Source organism: Drosophila busckii, chromosome 3R (genome assembly GCF_011750605.1).
Source record: "Drosophila busckii strain San Diego stock center, stock number 13000-0081.31 chromosome 3R, ASM1175060v1, whole genome shotgun sequence".
NCBI lineage: Eukaryota > Metazoa > Arthropoda > Insecta > Diptera > Drosophilidae > Drosophila > Drosophila busckii.
The window spans coordinates 23,172,593-23,191,916 of NC_046607.1; the positions used below are offsets into that span (position 1 = coordinate 23,172,593).

General features: G+C 40.9%; 1 protein-coding gene across 2 annotated transcripts in view; it reads right to left on the minus strand.

Annotated features, from left to right (window-relative positions):
• Nucleotides 1-19,324, minus strand: part of LOC108602836 (protein roadkill) — a 35,875-nt gene that overhangs the window by 12,450 nt on the left and 4,101 nt on the right. Inside the window, exon 1 of one of the 2 annotated variants that reach the window (XM_017991087.2) lies at nt 16,722-16,925. The exons of the other annotated variant lie outside the window; for it this stretch is intronic. Within the exon in view, the coding sequence (XP_017846576.1) occupies nt 16,722-16,735 (14 nt within the window). The 5' untranslated portion in view covers nt 16,736-16,925. Of the gene's footprint in view, nt 1-16,721; nt 16,926-19,324 lie in introns of those variants that run through there. 2 annotated transcript variants of the gene reach the window in all.

Below are 19,324 nucleotides of genomic sequence, written 5' to 3' on the forward strand. Positions count from 1 at the left end.
AGCAACTTGGCTGGCACTTGTTTCAGTGTGTGCGTGTGTGTGTGGCCAACAGATTCTTTTCTAACAATTATGCTCAAGCCTTAATGGCATATAATTCAATCTACGCTTGCGCTTTTGACGTTTACAGCCGCACACACTGTTGACTGACTGACTGACTGACGTATAGGCCAAAGCAGAAGTGAGAGAGCGGAGCTACGCACATTGGTGGCCAACAATATAGAATATATATATATATATATTTACCGGTACGTATGTTTGTGTTTGGCAGCTGGCAATTGTGTATGTGGCCTAGGCTAATTTGAAGTGCGAGCGTGCAACTTTGTGTGTGGCCTGTTTGAGCAGCGAGAGAACAGCGAGGCAGCGACCACAAAGCAGGCATCAGGTACCACACACACACACACACATGCATATGCACACACACATCATTTCAAATGCTTTGGCTTTGGCTTTAACCTGAAGGATGCCAAGCGCTTATAATAAATTTTGTATTCTTTGATTCTTTTAATAATTTAAATATAAGAAAACAACACAAGCAACTTGCTTGTGTGGCTTCTTCTTCTTCTTCTTTTACACACACACATGTGTGCCTGTGTGTGTCTACACAAACAGAACACAGCGCGCTGGGAAGTGGAGTTGAGTTGCCGAAGCCACACACGAATTATTTGAGCAGCGCTGTTGGTGGGCCTGACGACGGCGACAGCGACGCGACGTCGACGCGTTGAACGCACAGTGGAGCGAGTGCTGTGCATTCTTATTAAACATGAGTTTATTGCTTTTATAACAAATGTTTAACTGCCATTTGGGGCATTAAGTTTTGGACTTTAAATTTAACTGCCGCTGCTCAGTGTGCGCCCATTACCCTTTAATGGCTTTAATGTCATTTGCTTATCGTTTATTCAGTTTGCTATTTGTAGTTTAGCGTCTCTTGCCTTATACTTGCACATTCTTAATTGTTTTTGGCTCTCGTTCCATTCGCTGTCTCTGTCTGTCGACCCACCCCCAACTAGTTGCATTTCATTTAATTGCATTCTTTTTCGTCTAGCCAAAGTCAGCGTGAACTTTGACTTTTGACATTGAGGGGATTAAAGTGCGGCTTGTATATATTGATTGAGCGAAAGAGAGCGCGATAGAAGCTACACTTTAATAACTTGCATTTGTTCTCACAAATAGCAAGTGCTAATTTACTTTAACTTATATTTAACGCTCTTTTTTTTGAAGCCCAACCAACTGTACCTAAGCTAACGCAATTACATATTTTGAAAGCAATTGTAACTACTAAACTCGTAAGCAAACTTTCAAATGAGCTGCTAATCAAAATGGCCCAAAGCTTCGCACACAAGCGACAAACAAACATTTTAATGGAAACGATCGTCAAGGCCCAGTTAAGAGAGCTGCGTGACAATGTGTTTGTATATGTGTGTGTGGAACGAGACAACATTTCGGAAAGAGCTGGCCCCGAAAACTTGCGCGCGCCCTTAATGAAGACAAATTGTAAATAAACGTACATTTTCGAAATGTGAAATAGTGAAAACTGTGCGAACAAACATTTAAGCAAACGAGAGACGCTGCCACAGCAACAGCAACAGCAAATGGCAAATTACATAAAAGTAAATATTAATTAAATATTAATGCCAAGCTGCAGCGACACTTGCTAAAAAACAAAGCGTAGCTTGAGCTATTTAAAGTAGTAGACAGAAATAAATTTGAGATCAGCTGGGCTAGACTTGGCTATACAGTCAAGCTTAGTATTGAACTCTCAAAGGGATTGCATTGCAACTTTAAGCAGATATTTATGGGCTATAAAAAGAAAGCCAACAACAAAATGATGCCAAAAATTTAGTGGAGTTCAATCGTCTGTGGCAAAGCGTTAAGTAAACCAAGACGAGCTTTTGTTGTTGCTGTTGCTGTTGTTGCTGCTTTTGTTGCTTATTCGCTTATTACGTTGCCGGCGAAGTTTTGTGGCGCGCGCAGCAGTCAGTCGTGCCCCCTTTTTGTTTTTGGCCATATGACGACGCTGGCAGCGCAGTCGACGTCGCTGCTGTTGTGTTGCTTGCACAAAAGCGCGTCGCAGTTTGTTATGTAACAGCTTCCCCCAAACGACGGCGACGTCGCTGCTGACGCTGACGTCGGCGTAGGCTACATTTTGTCATTTTCGGTTAAAGCCAAACTTTTGCTTATTTTTTGTTATACACTAACAATAAATTTATGCAAAATTACAATAAATGCAACTGTGCATAGTGTGTAGAGTATTTGCGCTGTCTGTGTGTTAAAGTTAACATATTTTCATACATTTATGCAGTTTTGTATCTTTTTTTTAGTTGCCGCGTCAAGCGGTTTCCAAAAAGCAACAAGCTGTAGGCGCTGCTGCTGCAATTCGCATTGCATTTTGTTTGTTCCGAATATATTTCAAGTATATCTTGCTCTCTCTCTCTCTCTCTATCTCAGCTGGCAACTCTTGCTTATTTATAATTTGCTGCGCTTTTAAAGCGCATGAAAAAGAGGTGAAACTAATTTTTTGTTGCTGTAGTTGGTATTTGTGTGTATCTGTGTGTGTGTGTGTGTCTTTAACTAGTTAGCTCTGTTGGTGTTGCTGCTGCTGATGTGGAAATCCCTCTATGAGTGTTTATGTAATATTTGTCATGGCTTTGCTTATTGTTGTTGTTGTTATTTTTTGGGTGCTGGTTGCACAGCTTGTGGGCGCTGCCACATGCATAAATGTCATTCCAAATGCAGCCACAAAAATCAAAGCAAGGAGCCTGAGCAATTAGCTGGCGATTGCACAACGCTGAGAGTGAGAGAGAGGGGGCGGGGCAGTGACTGGGCGGGCGCCTTGTTGTGGGTGGCTCACGATGGCAACAATTGAAATTAGAAAGGCTGCGACGAGTTCAAAACACAACAAAAGGAAAACAAAGCGAGGCCCAGGCAAACATTTGTTGTTGTTGTTGTTGTTGCTGGTTGATTATCTACACCTTTCACCTTTCACGCCACCAACAACAACAACAACAGAAAAGAGAGTTTTTGCCTCATATGATAGCGGGCGAGAGATTTTTGTTGTCTTTTGGTTTGTCTGTGCACAAATCGCGGGTGGTTTCGTTTTGTCTTTTGTTTTAAATACAAATCTGCTCAACGCAACGCAGTTAATACAACAACAACAACAACAACAACAGTAACATATTTCCAACTCTCCTTTCGAGTGTTACGAATTCAAGTGAAATCGCACAGCAACCAAAATGTTTTTCGACTTTTTTGATTTCGACCAAAAATCGAAAAAAAAGTGCATGCAATTTATTTGTTTTGCATTTGTTGATTTTTGGTTTTTGCCAGTTCCGGCATTGTAACGGATTTGGATGATCAAACTGCTAAGTGAGAATTTAAATTGTTGGCCAAGCGGTTTAATTATTCATAACCAAGCCTAGGGCTTAAGCATAAAGAAGTTAAATTGCGTAGAATAACTCAACTAAGACATACACTTTTATGCACTTTGCTGCAAACTTTTGCTTGATGCATGCGAATTTTCCAATGCTGTGCATTATGAAAGTTAAAAGCAGCAACAGTTTTCCAAGCGCGCTCGAGAAAGTTAGTAAAGTGAATGGCCCCAAAATTGCAGTGCACCACACACAACAAGTTAAGAGTTCATATCAAGTGAATCACATGATTAATTTAGAGCTTAGAGCCAAACTCAAGGCGAGCTGGCCAAATTGAAATAAGGTCCATAATATTGAGAGCAGCTGCGTGGGAGGAGTTGGGCTGGCTATACTAGCCATAGATAAATTATGCTGCATATTAAGGCCAAGTGAAGTTTTGAATTTGAACTAAGCGCCGCTTACGCAAACTTTAACTTGGCGCCACATTTGCATACGTCTTGTATATATAATCACAGATATATATCTAAGTCAGTTTCGTTTACTTTCTAATGTGTCTGTGTGTGTGTGTGTGTGTGTTGCACAATTGAGAGTTACTGCTCTCTTTTTTGTTTCAGGCGGGGGCTGGGGCGCCACAAATGTGAAATTCAATTGGCGCCTTACACTACGAAAAATCAAAATCACTTTCCACGTGCACAACGCTGCGGCGGCGGCGGCGGCAACAGTTGCAAAACTCTACGACAGCCACAACAATAATTTTTTGTTTAACTTTCCACAACAACAACAACAAAAGCAGCGCAGTCGACGCCGGGTTATGTCACAGCGCCAACGCTGACGTCGCTGGCGACACCGGCAGGCGAGCGAGCGATTTCCCTCAAGAGAAATTGAGCTGCGGTTTGAACATTTTTTTTATTTTTTCGTTTTCGTTTTCAGCTTTTTTTGAAAGCAGCGTGAGCCGTAGGCCTCTAGTGCGGGGCAACATCAGCAGCAGCAGCAGCAGCAGCGACTGTAACTGAAATGAAATCGAAAGTCTGCGCATCCGCAATTTAAAAAACAAAAACAAAATAAAAATTGTAAGCGCGCGCGCGCGACTTTTAAACGCCACAGCAAAAGCAAAACGCGGCCAAATTAGAGGCGCGTTTCTTAAGTGAAAATTTGACCTGATTTATTATTGTTGCTGTTGCTTGTTGTTGCTGTTGTAAATTGGGCAATGTTGAGTGGCATAACTGACCAGGCCCAATGGGGTAGCGCCACAGTTGCCGCCGTAAGTGGAGCACAGTGGTTAGAATTGAATTAAAGTCAGTTGTAAAATTTAAGTTTTTAAATTAATTTTAGCGCATTGATTGTTTTATCTAATAAAGTTACATGTTCTGTTTTTTATCAAACTGTGAACTGGTTTTTGTCAAACTTTGTAAATGGGTCGACATGGATGGGAATTGTATCGATTGTATCGACTGATCGAGTTTCGTTGTCGAGCAATTTAAATAAATTATAATTACTCACACGCACAAGGCTGCAAAAAAAAAAAAAACAAAAAATTGCAGCTGCCTGATTCGCATTTTAAGTTAATGTGAAAGCCATAAATGGAGTTAGTTACATACCTGCAAAGAGAGCAAAAAAAATAAACGTTAATTAATTTAATGTTAACATATAACAAGCGTGAAATCGTATTAAGGGCATGAAAAACAAGAATCTGTTTACGCTATAAATCGTAGAGTGTTCCAAGTATCTACAAAGTGAAAATGCTCCAAAAGAGTTTGTAACTGAACTCGCGTTAAATGTTGAAAGTATCTTTTGGGCCTATGGGGAGATAAGCCAAGCGCTAAGCCTGTCATAAATCAAGCGCTACATAGACGCTCGTGTCAAGCGATCTGGCGATCAGCGGGGCAGCGTGTAAAGGAGGAGAGTGGGGCAGGCTTAGCTGCGGGTCTTTGGGCGTTGGCTGCTCAAAGGGCGCACATTTGTCAACTGTTATGAGCTAAGAAATTAAACATATTACTCATTGTTGGGAACGCGCATCCAAAGCAAAGGTAATGAATCAATTTCTGTAGCCATAAATAAGTAGAGTTGATAGTTTACAATAAAAATTCTATTGAATTTGATATTTATCTGCTGCGACTTTCTGTCTGCATCCCTACGCAACTCGCAGGAACTTTCACGTGGCAACAACTTTTTCTAAAGCTAAACGCAACGCATCGTTGCACACATAAAAAGACAGAAAGATTTGCATTTGCCAGGCCAAGCGAACGCGTCACAATTTTCAGCATGCAAAATGGAAAGCAGCAGCAGCAGCTACAACAACAAAAGCAAATCTGACAACTGTCATAAACATAACTCGAGCTCAATTGAGCTTTGTTGTTGTTGTTGCTGCTTTTTGTTGAGTGAGTATTGCCGGTTTTCGGATTTGGTGATATCGTAGCACACACATACACACAAAGCTCCTCATCACTGCCATTCCAATTCGAATCCAATCCGCAAGAAAATCAAAGCAACTCGCTACTTGGCGCTGGCTTAATGATTTCTCCTTTAGGCAAATATCAAATGTTGGCTTTGCACTCTTTACAGCGCATTATGCAACTGTAGCACATGTATCTTAAAGATACACTCACGTGTTCTGTCTCTTTCTCTGCTCACGTTGCTCAGAAGCTTTTCACTGCTTCCAGTGCATTAGCATAACATGTGCTTTAAATATCCGTTCAATGCGTATCTATCATTAATTTGCATTGCTGCAGATACTTTTGCTTTTCTGAAATTGGGTTCACTTATAGATTTTATAAACATCTAGGCGGATTAGCTGTCTAAATTTATCGATTACTCTATGATTTATTTACCTTACTATAGTCTATATCTATTGTAACTTCAAGCGAGTTTCATCTTTTGGGTGTTAAATTGTGTGGTTTTGTTTAGGGTTCGGGTTCGGGTTCGGCTTTGGGTTCTTTGGTACTTTTTTGTATTTCGTGTGGATTGCTTGCTGCCTTCTGAGGCACGTAGCGCAAAGTGTGTGCATTTTAATGGTCTAAATTATGGTTACTTTATTGCGTTATTAATAACATTTTGATTGCATCACGTACGCACACGCATCGGTCGTGTCATCGCCGGTCGCCAGATAACCCAAAGACATTGCTGGGGGGGCACACAGAGCGAGGAGAGCGGGCAGCTTAATTCACGTTTCGACCACGTTTGTAAAGCATATAAATGTGGAAATATCATGAAAATAAATACAAAGTGTAACTGCGACTGCGACTGCGACTGCGACTGCTCCTTGGGATTTCGAGTTTATATATTTGTTGGTGTATCTGGTTAAGCGAAGGGCATCCCAAGTAGAAATCGTGGTCGCAGCCTTGGTTACGACTATGGTCGCTCTCTCGCTCTCGCTCTCTTATCAATGCGACGCGTCGTCGCTTATGCCGTTTTCAGTTAATTTTCCGTTTTTATGTGGCTGTATTTCATTTTTCTTCTGTCTTGCTATTATTGAATTTTTTTACAACTGCGTAAAGTAGGTCAAAATTATCAGACAAGACATGTTACAGATACCCCCAGCTACATCAAAGAGCGCCTGCAAATTACAGTCAGACAGACGGACAGACAGACAGAGGCACAGCTTGGCGCTCATTGTGTGCCCTAATTGGAAGCTAAAGATCAGAGGCTGCATATTCGTAATTTGGGTCTAAACTTAAGCCACAAACTGAGGCACGTGCAAACGCTCAAGGTTTCTATATAGAACCCCACAGCCTTCAGTTATCTTCAGGGGCAAACAGACACCAAACTACGTCAGCATTGAATGCTCAGCACCAAAAACTATTCAGCAATTTGTTTGAAAATATATCAAGGATAGTCCAGTTAGTTTAGCTAGTCTGCAACTACCAAGAGAGTTGAATATTTATCAAATTTCAGTTGATGTGTCGCTTTGGGAATTTGGCTTCTACCCCAGAATTCTTTTCCAATTTAGGTATTTGATTTGCTTATTTATTATAATCCGCTTGCCTCAGCCCAACTATCCTTCCATTTTGCTATATATACACATTAATTTTGTTGTATTTTTTATTAACAAACCGAACTGAGTTTGCTTTTGACCATGAACTCATCATAAGTGTCAAATGCCTCACGCTTTGCACTGTTTCGTGGATATTTATTCTTTTTTTTTTTCGGCTTCTCTCGTGGTTTTTGGTTACGAGCAATGTTTGCTGTAGAATGTGTCTGGCGCTCTTTGTATATAGCATATATATAAATTCGGTTTTTTTTGCTTGGTTATGGCCATAGTTTCTTTTTGACGCATCTTCTCCGCTTTGTTTATTTAAATGGGCGTACTGTTTGAACTCATTTGACTTGAACGCTCGACGTTTGCTGTCGGCCTTCTTGAAATTCGTCATAATTTTTTATTTGGCAGCTTAGACGGCAATATTAACGAGACCTGCGTGTGTGTGTGTGTGCTCAGTAATTATGAACATTAGAAGTCCATGCCGCAGACGAATTGTATGGCCCATAGTGCTTAGCCCGCGGCCAGTTGAGCGAGTCTTGAAGGTTCAAGGCGTGTTGCCTGGCTTGGCCTTGGAATTTACCCCAGTAGCCATTTCTACAGGCAATAAAAACCAAAATCCATTTGCATAATTTAGCTGAAGCTGAAGCTGCTCGGACTACTTTAAAGCATAATTCTATAATATATAATGCTGATAGCTTAAGCCATCAAGACATCAATTGAATTGAAGACGAGCAAAAACAATGTAGGAGCGAAAAAATTAAATAAAAAGTCAGATCAACATAAAATGAAAATAAATCAAGAGCAAGCAAGATACAAAACGTAACGTTTGCTTATTGAGCAAAGCAAATGAAACTTTTCACCATTTTGCATAACAATTTGTTTCTTTCAGTAGAGCGCGGCGTTAAGCAACAACAACAAGAAGAAGAATGGGACATGCAACTTTTACTTGCCTTTTGGTTGCTCAACTTTTGAAAAGACCATAAAAAAGGGATTGGGGTATGAACAAAAGGGAGCATGGCAGATGCAAAAGATACAAGTAAATATACAAATACATGTTTATGTATATGTATCTGTTATATGTATGTGTAGCTGCAGCTGTGTGTGCGCAGCCAGGCAAACAAAATTAACTCAAACTGTCGACAGGCCCAAAAACGCAGCACACAAAGCTCTGAGCACTGATGAGATGGCTCCTCCAGCTCCTCCACTCGTGTTTCAATTTAAATGCAACTCGACATTAAATTTACTACTTTGCCACAACACTACAGACACTGCAGACTACTGTGTGAGTGTGTTAAACGATTTAGCAGAACGACTCTCGAGGAGCGTCTCTCCCATCCGTGCAGTGAAATCATTGCTTGGGGTAGACATTGTTGTCTGGCGGAGTTTAATGAGCTACTTGCAGTCATAAAGTGCAAGCTATCAATAGGCTGAGCTGAGTGTGCACAGTGGTCCAAGTGCAGCTTATTTCCAACATAAATTAGTTTGCTTCGTTGCTGCAACTAATTAAAAGTAAAAGTAGGAAGTAACTGGCGCTGGCTAAAGGACTTTCTTGCGCCTTCCCACCCATAAAAAGTTGAGCGATTTTCCAACATTAAACAGACACAGCAAGCAGGAAGAGAAAGTAATGCTTAAGCGAAGTCAAGCGTTGGCAGCGATCGCGCTCTCACTTAATAAATTTTTTTTACTGAGGCGGCAGCAAGGTGTCAAGCCAATGCCAAGCTGAGGACGCAGCGGCGGATGACAGTTGCCACCTTGAAAACGATTGCCTGTATCTGTATCTTTAAAGTGTATTTTGTAGCTATAACTGTAGCTGAAGCTGAAGCTGTTGCTGCTGTTGACTGTTGCTTGCAGCTGTCGACGTCTTCGTTGTTGTTGTCTGATCAGTGCCAAAAGCTTTCATTTCATTTACACACAGAAGCGCAGCTGGTGACCACTGTGCAGAGCGCAGCTGCACAGTGTGGCCAGCGCACACTGCTGAACAAGTTTAATGATTTTTTGTTATTTATTTTTTTTGTCACTATCTGTCCACTGTGCTCTGGCGACTGTGGCGCTTCAGCTGTTTGAAAGCAAATTTCATTTCTTCATTTGATTTCGTTTCGTTTCGTACGCTCGCCTCTCTCAGCTCGGGCCTTTCAGCAGTGTACTTTCATTACTTTCATTTGGGTGAAAGATAAACATGCCGCCCAGCATGCAGCATGCCCCACGCCCCCAACCGCACTATTTTGAAATGTTTATTAATCGTTTGCTGAATTGTATAAGCGCAATATCGATATTTTTTGTTATCGATTAAGCGATCACTGCTTGCAACTTCTCAGTGATTGTGCATCCAAATTACTTGCAACCCCAGCGTGTACTTTCTAACAACTATCAAATTGCTAACGCGCCTAGTGTCAAATTCTCTGCAAACGATGTAAATGAAGCGATAGGAGACGCTTTTTACAAGAATTCGGTGAAAGCTGCGATTAGCTGGCATAATTTTCACGCTTTTCCGCTGAAGCGACGCAGCACTAACCAAAAATCGTCTAAAGTAAACTCAGCGACTAACAACAAGAACCGATTTACTATGCAAATTAAAAGCCAGAGCACAACTACAAAAAGAAAAAGATAAATAAATAATAAAAAAACACACACCGAACACACGCTGAGGGTTCGGAAAAACCTTTATGAAATGATTAAGTATAATTAGTAGCGTCACGGAGCGGGGCGTGTAGCTAGAAAATGACGAACGAGATCAAAATGTGCAGATAACAAACGAACAACAAAGAACAGCAAAGTAGAAGTAGTAGAAGAAGAAGCAGAAGACGGGCAGGCTTATGCGATATAATAGCAGCGATTAACAACAATAAAAAATAAAAAAAACAACATAAGCAAATGACAACAAGAAAAAGACAAAGACATCTTTTGGAGTGGCAGCCCAAAGTCAGCGTCAGCGTCAGATTATACACATTAGCAGAAAAGAAAGTTCAATGTTGACTACAGTGCGGACTGCCAGATGCTCTACTCTTTAAATAGCGCATCAAAAAAAAAACAAAAAGGAGTGAGTGTGTTACAGTAAGTAGCTTGAAGATACAGATACATATATAAAACCGCAGCAGCGAAGCAGCCATAGTAACAGCATTATACATACATATGTATGTAGTCTTATTGCTCTTGAGATACTTTTGGACACGAAGCGGAAACACAACCACAAACAGAAACCAAAACCGATGCACACACACGCACACACAAAAGAATTGAGGGACGTACCAACGAGCAACGACCAACGGATAGAGGCAGCGGCAGCAGCAGAGGCTAAGGCTAAGTTAACTCTTTGGCTACATAATAAATATTTAATGTGAAGATGTATGTGTGTGTGTATGCGTTGGTACGTGTAGTGGAGTGAGCATGCGTTTGTATCTTAAAGATACAAATTACAAGAGGTAGACATTGAGGCCTAACTTGCCACGCTGCTGCCGCCGCCGCCGCCGCTGCTTGTTGTCGACTCTGCTCTTGTAGGGCAATAAATAAACAGACAGCCAACAAGCAGCATGAAAATGATTAAAAGAGCTTAAAGAGCATGTCTGTTGCCAGTGGCAGTCGCAGTCGGCAGCGCAGTCAGCGCTATTGAAGGTAGACAGTTCTCATGGTCAAATAGGGCGGCTACTCCGAGGCGCTTACTGTCAACGGCATATTGAATTGGAATTGAAGCTACTTGTGCTTCGCTGTCTCTGTCATGGAATTTAAGCAATGGCAGCAGGAGCTTTCAAAACGTAACGAAACATTTGGAACTGAAACAGAATGGCATTGGCACAGACGCCGCTTCTTAACTGCTTGACGTCGACGCAGCAGCAACGTCTCCTGTTGCGTCGTCGTCTCATAAATCTTGCCGCTCTGCTCTCGCATCCTCTGGGATAATGTTTTATGCTGCTGCGCTGCGACGACGACGACGACGGCGGCGGCTTAAGACTCAACGCTTGTCGGCATTTTTTTTGTGTATTTCATTTTGTTGCTGCTGTCTGCCATTGTGGCACAATTATAACCCAGTTTCAAGTTTTTTCATTTTTGGGGCGCAGAGATTTTTGCTTTTGCTTTTTAGTTTATGTATTTCAATGAGCGTTAACAGCGGCGGCGGCAGCAGCAACAACAGCAGCAGCAACAACAGCAGCACCTCATTGTCAGATAATTATCAAGCAGTGTCAGTACGTACTTTGAAGCCCTGACCTGAAACAGCGCTTTATTTGCTTTACACACACACACACGCACACCAGCACACACACACACATTAACATATATCTAAAGAGCAATCGCTTGTGTGCATATCTAGTTTATTATGATGGCTACAATTATATTTTAGTAGCAAAGAGCTATCAAAATCAATAGTTGACACACTTTATTGATAATCAATTTCGGGGTTATACACATATCGCTTGTAATTATCCTTAACGCATGCAAACACAAAGAATGCCGCACCTTTGGGTTCTATATGCATAAGCAGAGTGACTTAACGCCCATGACCATGAAAATATTAATGATTTATGTCTGTTATATATAGGAGCTAAGCTAATGTTTATTTTTGATAATTTAGTACTGATTAAAATTGAATATATAAACATTATTTTCATACCAAGTTATAGTTGTGCTCGCTAGCCACGCTTTACTGTACATGTGCGGCTGTAACTGTGACCCTCAGCCCCAAGCAGACACTTTCAAGGATATGACGACGTCGAGCATTGAGCAGCAAAGGTTAAAGGTACCAATAACAACAACAATGACAGTCACAAGGTTAGGAACGCAGCGCGGTCAGTTTATTGCCTGATGGCCAACGGAATAAAACATTATTGCGGCCAGGCCCCAAAGAGTTGGGGGAGCAGGGAGCTGGCATTAAATGAAAAAGTAGCGAAGCGCGTAATCAACATTACTCTGGAACAGAGAGAGACTCCACAATTGCTACCCAGTGGGTATCTCCCAGCTAAATTAGCACTAAGCGCCAAGACAAGACTAATGAAAATAATAGTAATAATAATTGCGGCAATAATAGGCAACTAGAACTAGTGGCCAAGTGCCAAGGCTAATAAGCCCGTTGGGGGCTGACCATGAGAGTCCTAAGCGAACAACCAAATGACTTGGACTAATAAAATTGGATATATACAGTCCATATGTATGGCAAATAGAACATGATTTGGGCGTTGTTCAATTGTATTCAAAGCTGCTTTGGATGAGTTAATTAAATGGAATTATTACATGATTGAATATTGTACAGAATCAATTTTAAACAAGAATCTAAGCTAAGAGCTTTTTACTTTTACATACCTTAATATTATTGCTTATATTTCGATTGTGATTCATAGCCAAACTTGAATAGGAAACATTATTCTGCGTCTGTCTGCTTTGCTTTTGTAAATTGAAATCAGCGCAATTGTTTATAAAGCATTTACGATTACAGCGCCATGTAAAATGCCATAAATTCATAAATTTTACAATCTAGGCACCGTTACAATATCCATACGCAAAGCAGAGATTTCCGAGACGCTTGTAACTTGTATGCAACATGTTTGTTGAATGCCGCGTCTCTGCTGCTGCTGCTGGCAGCAACAAATTGGGTCAAGTTTCTGTTTTATAGTCCCCAAGCAACATCAGTGCAAATTCACGAGGGGGAGGAAGCGGTTGGAGTGGGTGCGTTACACACACACTCAGCCTTGTTTTTTCTTTAGTGCCACAATCTGTGCGTATAATTTCTTTTGAATTAATCATTAAATATGTAAAAATGTATATATATAGTATATACTTATAGGGAAGCCTATGGGAAACTGCAGACAAGCACAAAATAAAACAATGTTGGTTCTGTTGTTGTTTTTGGAATTTTGAGTAGCGCTGCCTAAAGAGCGGAAACTGGGTCAAAGTTGCTTGCTTGCCGAAAATACATACAACAAGCAACAACAGCAACAACAACAACAAGAAGAAGGGATTTAAATGGAGGCACCTTTTGTTGCTGTGACTCTCATTGTCACCGCAGCTTCAAACATCATCTGCACATATCTGGCGTATGCGTAATACGCTCGACACACAATTTTTTGAAGCTTCAGCTGTGGAAAAGGTCAAATTGTTGCTAGTGGCGGCAGCGTCAATCACTCAGCACGCCAAACAGCATTGAGAGCACGCGCGCCCTCTCTCTCTGTCTGTCTCTCTATCTCTCGCTCGCCCTCTCTGAGAGTCGCCGAGTGCGGCGGGGCAATTAGCGCGCAATTGACCTACATTTGGGGGCAGAGCTTGGGCAGCATTAATGGTGTCAATAGTAAACGAGACTGACGACCGCCAACTGGCAAACGAAATATGTTGCATGTTCCGGGTTTAGCCGAGGGGGTGGCAAATGCAACAATCAACAGGCATTAGAATTAGTACGAGTTCGAAACTAATAACTGAAAGTGCTGTTGGATCTTGCAATCCTTGGGTGAAATACTTAATAGTTTATTTCTTGTAACGCAATGTGCGTGTGGCTGCGCGCTGGCAGCGCCAGCAGCAGCGTCATGTAAGTTGTATACGATAAATGTGAAATGAGGTTACCTACTTTTTAAGAAGGTCAATACAACCCAAAACAAATGAGCGACGGCTAAGTAACGCAACGGCAACGCCGACAGCGACGTCAACATGAGCGTCAGCGTCAAACATTGAGCCAGCAGCGCTGCTAGCAGCGAACGCACGCGTCATAGCTGACATCTTCACAATCAAGCAAACACCAACAACACACACACACACACACGCACATATACATACATGTGCTTAGGCCTCTGTGCTTGCAAATGAGTGTTGGCCCCCGTTACCGTTGTCGCTCAACAAAGCTCAGTGACCATGTGAGCAGCGGCAGCAGCGACGCAATGCTATACAGCCAACGCTGGCGTTTTGGAGCTAGTATGCGGCACAGTGGTGCAGTTGCATTGGAATCCAAAATGCATTGATTATCAAAAATAAAATGCCATATTATTTAAAATTTACTTTTGTTCGCTATTTGTTTTTAAGAAATTTGTACATATTCATATTTTTTGCTTGCTCCACTGTGCGCTGTCAGCATAACAGAAGCATGCGGAGAGTAAGTATTACAGCAAACGTTTTCAATGAAAACAAAAGTAGTACACGACGTCGACGCTAACGTCGCAGTCGCAGTCGCTGTCGCTGTCGCTGTCGTTGACGCTTTGCTGTAAAAATCGCCACCTGGTGACGAATTCGGCGCCAAAGATTTTTGTGGCCGTATGGAGGGCAACTGAGTAGTTGCTGTCGCTGCAGTCGTAGCTGCAGCCGCTGCTTGGCCTCTGCTTCAGCGTTGGCGTTGGCGTTGCCGAGGGCGCGGCTGACGCGAGCGCTTATATCGAGGCTAAAGCGAAAAATATTGAGCACGCTAAACGCCTCCAACTCAGCTAGCGTTCAACAGCTGCGTCGGCAGCGCAGTCGCGACGATTTTTGTCGTTGTCAGCTTTCAGCTCTCAGCTGCTGTTGCTTGGCTACTCTGTGATTGTCGCGCTGTCTGCTTTTAGCCTCCACCTCCTTTTACGCTTTGCATTGTTTTATACTGCTCATGTGTGTGTGTGAGTTGGTGTGTGTGTGTGTTGGTGTAAGTGTGTATAATTGCTGTATGTTTGTGCACGTTTGTTATTATTATTGCGGCTTGCATTCAAATGTTTGAAATATTTGTTGCTAGAACACGCGATTGCGAGCGAGTCTAACTGTAATTATGACTGACTTTTAACTATGAATTCATAATTGCAATAAAAGGTCAAGCTTGGCTACTAATCTCTATAAGAATTTTACCTACAGACGCATATAGTTGATGTGGGTGTAGTACAACTAAATGTTTAAATGAGGGTCAATGTAGTTACGTTACAAACATTCAGTCAGTACATCATGCGCATGAATAAATATTCAATTGTGTCATTGTTATCGCGCTAAATTTGTACATTTGTGGCATGAGCATCGAAATGAGATCATGTCAGCGATATAAATACACACATACTAAGCATGTGTGTGTGTACTCATATATTAATGTGTTGCAAAGGGTTTTCCAAGGCTCTTGCTATTAACTGTTTATGGCCCTGGGTGTAGTGAACCTAACGTTCGTTATTAAAAGTTATTATTATTATTAGATTAGATCATACGCATTTATCGATTTGTTGTAATTAGCTTTGAGCACCTTGAACCTTCAATATGGAGTGTGGTTTCGTTCTATCAATCAAGATTATACTTTTTGAAAGACACAACAGTACATATTGGATTATTCCAAATTATATTCCAAATACCTTACAATTATAACTTAGAAATTGTGGTTACCTTTCAAACAGTTTTGTATCTTAAATTACACTAAAATTTGTTTACATGTGCATCTATGTATAGCAATGTATATCACATTGAAAATGAATTAGGCGCAAATTACAGAAAACTGTGAAGCAAAACGACCTTATCGTATAAATTTAATTTTTGTGTAATTATTTCAATAACAAAATGCTTTTGTAATCTATGTATGCTTATAACACACGTGCAAACTCACATATGTGTATGTGTGTGTGCATGTAGATAAGTATATTTATTTTATAATTACAGAAAACCTTAGTAACAATAACAATAACAGCTTTGAACAACAATTTACGAGCTTAGCTCACTTCCTTATGTGCGCCCACATGTGTGAGGGAGAGAGAGAGAGAGAAGTGTGCATTGGAAGTGCACAGTAATAATAGCATAGGCAGTAAATAAACCGTTACAACAGCGATTTGAAACAAAAACAATGCCAACAACAATTACAATTTATTGTCACAGCCCCCCCCTGCTCACCGCTCTCAACCAGAAGGCAGTTCCCTCACCTTCGGTCAAGCGCACGCGGCCGCTCGTGTTGTGCTCGCGAGTCGCCAAACAAACGTAACGCGCTCTCGCACTTATGCTCTCTTTCTCTCTCTCTCTCTCTCTCTCGTGCCCGAAGCTCGATCCCGATACCCAACTGTGTGTGTTTTTACTTTCTCTCCTCATCGTGAAAGTGACGCGCGGGCAACAAGTTAGCCGCTTATCCCCACCCCCCCTTGCTTCCCCCCAACCCACCACTCGACGCCCGCATCAACTGCTTAGCCCCGCTCACCCATTAAGTGAGAGTCGTTAGACGTCAATCGCTGAGGAAAATAGTTTTCGAGATCAGACGCCAACGCACATGAAAGTATGCCCCTCCCACTTGCTCTCTCTCTCTCTCTTTCTCGCTCTCTAGCTGGCATCATCATTAGGAAATGCAAAGGTTGCAATTACAATTACGCCAGTTGTTAGTTTCTTTTTTCATGGCAAGGAAATTTCATTCAATTTTCTATAATACATTTTCCTTATGATTAAAAAGTATTGTGTGTGAGTATTGTGTTTAGCTTAAATTACAGTCTTACCTGGCTAACGCCATTCTAACATGAGAGAGGCCCCCGAGAGGCAGCGCAATTGCATCCACTTTGACAGATTTCTTTTGCCACAAGCCACAAAACTTTCGAGGTTCGATTTTGTTGTTAGTCTTGAATTTTATTCTTGATATACAGTTATGGTTTATTGAAAGGTTCACTTTTTGATTTTTTATTCACACAAACATTTAGTTCTTGCTGCCAATTGTTAAAATAAAAAAATAATTAATTGATTGCGTTTATTTTCTTTATATTATTCGTTGCCTGACATTCGTATAAAGTTTACTAAGACTATGCAGAATTTCCAATTGCCCTAATGCTTAGTATTGAATGTAAATTGCTTTCGATTAACAAAACTGTTTTAACTAAATCTACTCTATGCTAAACACAATACTATCAATTTACTATTGTAAAAGATTACAATGCTTATAAAATATTGCATATTTAAATATATATCGCATCAAATATGAGCTGGTACGTGTGTCATTCTATACACAATTATAGCCAAGTTTAAATGCCCCGGCTACGTGATATTTGTACGCGAAATTATCAAAGCGCAACAAAGTTCGTATACATATGAACATGAGTGAAGAAGGGTGAAGAAACCAGCGAGCAATGTTCAATGCCATCAACAAAAAATATAAATGTATGCTTGTATGTATGTGTGTGTGTGTGTGTGTGTTTATAAAACAAAACAAAAAAGAACAAAAAGATGATTCAAAACGTTGAACGAGCAAAGTTATCAGCGGCCAATTTCTGTGATAAGCAGGCAAGCGAAATTAAACAAAGGCTGATAGAGAAAAAGTGTGTGTGTGTGTGTGTGTGTGTGTGTTACTGACTTTACATTATCTCCGTGTTGCCTTCAGAACAATTGATAAAGTTTGTGCAGAGCGACATAAGCGACAAAAATCAATAACTATACACCCGGTATACAGCAGCCGTAGCAGCAGCAGAGGCAGCAGCAGGGTCAGCATTGACGCCCAGAACGAACACATGTGCCCAAAAGTACATACAAACATATGTATGTATATATATGTTCGTGTGTGTGTGTGTGTATATAACCGCACCCCACCAGCCCATGTCAATAGCCTTGGCAGGGAAGGTTTTTTCAAGCATCTCTACATGCAATTTTTAGACTATCCTGGCTATGAAACGAAACGAAATGTGAGCAAAAGAACAACAACAGCAACAATAAGAGGCGGCATTATCATTGAGCAGTGCCAACAACTACAACAACAACAACAACGCAAAACCAACAGTAGCGCCGAACAACGAGTGCAAGTGCGAGAGGGAGAGCAAGAACACAAGGTACAAAAACTACCAACTAAATTCCATTCCATAGTCATGAGAGTATACAAGGTTCTTCCTATATTTTAAGTGTAAATACATGCGCGCATTTGTATGTGTGAGCGCACACACACACACACAGATACGCAAACAAGTAAATACAATAAAAATAAAGCTTAAGCAAAAGCCAAAAACCTGCGCAGCTAACAAAAAAAAAAGCTTCTGCTTTACTTTGCAAAGTCAATGCTCTCTCTCTCAGGCAAAAGCTCTTTTGGCATGACCTCAACGCGCACTGGGAGAGCCATTTATACAACAACAAGAGCAACAACAAGCAGCAAGTTTGTTTCATGCACTCATTTATAAACAATAAACAAAAATAGTGGCGCACATGTTTTAATTGTTGTTGACTTTGCAAAGCAAAAGCAAAAGAGCGAGATAGAGGCGCATACAACAGCCGTAAGCAAGAATTTCAATGCTGAGTTTTGTGTTTCTGACCCGAATCTGGCAACGCCAAACACCTACACGGGCAACAAACAATACGACTTAAGATTGTTTAACACTTTTTAATAAATTATTAAACAATACAGACATGTGATTTGCGTCACAAGTATAAACTGCTCGAGTCTCGAGAGATGTACAAGCTAAAGAGAGAGAGAGAGAGAGAGTGTCTGCGAGAGAGAGAACAGTTACATATATGCGGGTGTATATATGTATGTATGTTTAAAAAGCCGCCTGGAGTACTCTACTCTACTCATGATGCAATGAACTGTCCTTTAAAGTCAGACTGACCTCAAGCAATTGAATCTTTATTTATTAAACTACTCTAATAAATTCAACTTTTAACCAAAGCAGCGCGAGGGCGTTAAAATTGAGGAAGTGGTTTCTGCTTATACATTAGTTGTTGTTGTTGCCGCAAAGCTTTAGCTTTAGATACTATTCTCACTTTTAGTTTGCGCGTGTTTTTTGCTAGTCAAGGCTTATATATATGTATATACTATTGCCTATGTACGTTTTTTTAATACACATGTGTATCTATTTGGCATTTTTTGATGTTTGTTGAATATTAAGGTCACACACACACACACATGCACAGACGCGGGTCACGCTATATAAAAAGAGCGAACTTGCTTGCCGATTAATTTGATGTTCAAGCGACCTTTACACACCTTTAATCAACTCAATTACTTTTTTAGTTTAAAAACATTTGATTTTAGACGCGTTCTGCGGCGAAAAATATACGTCTAAAGCGTAACCAAAAAGCACAGCAAACTTCACGCTACGCGCAGCAGCTGACGACTGAGGGAGCTTTT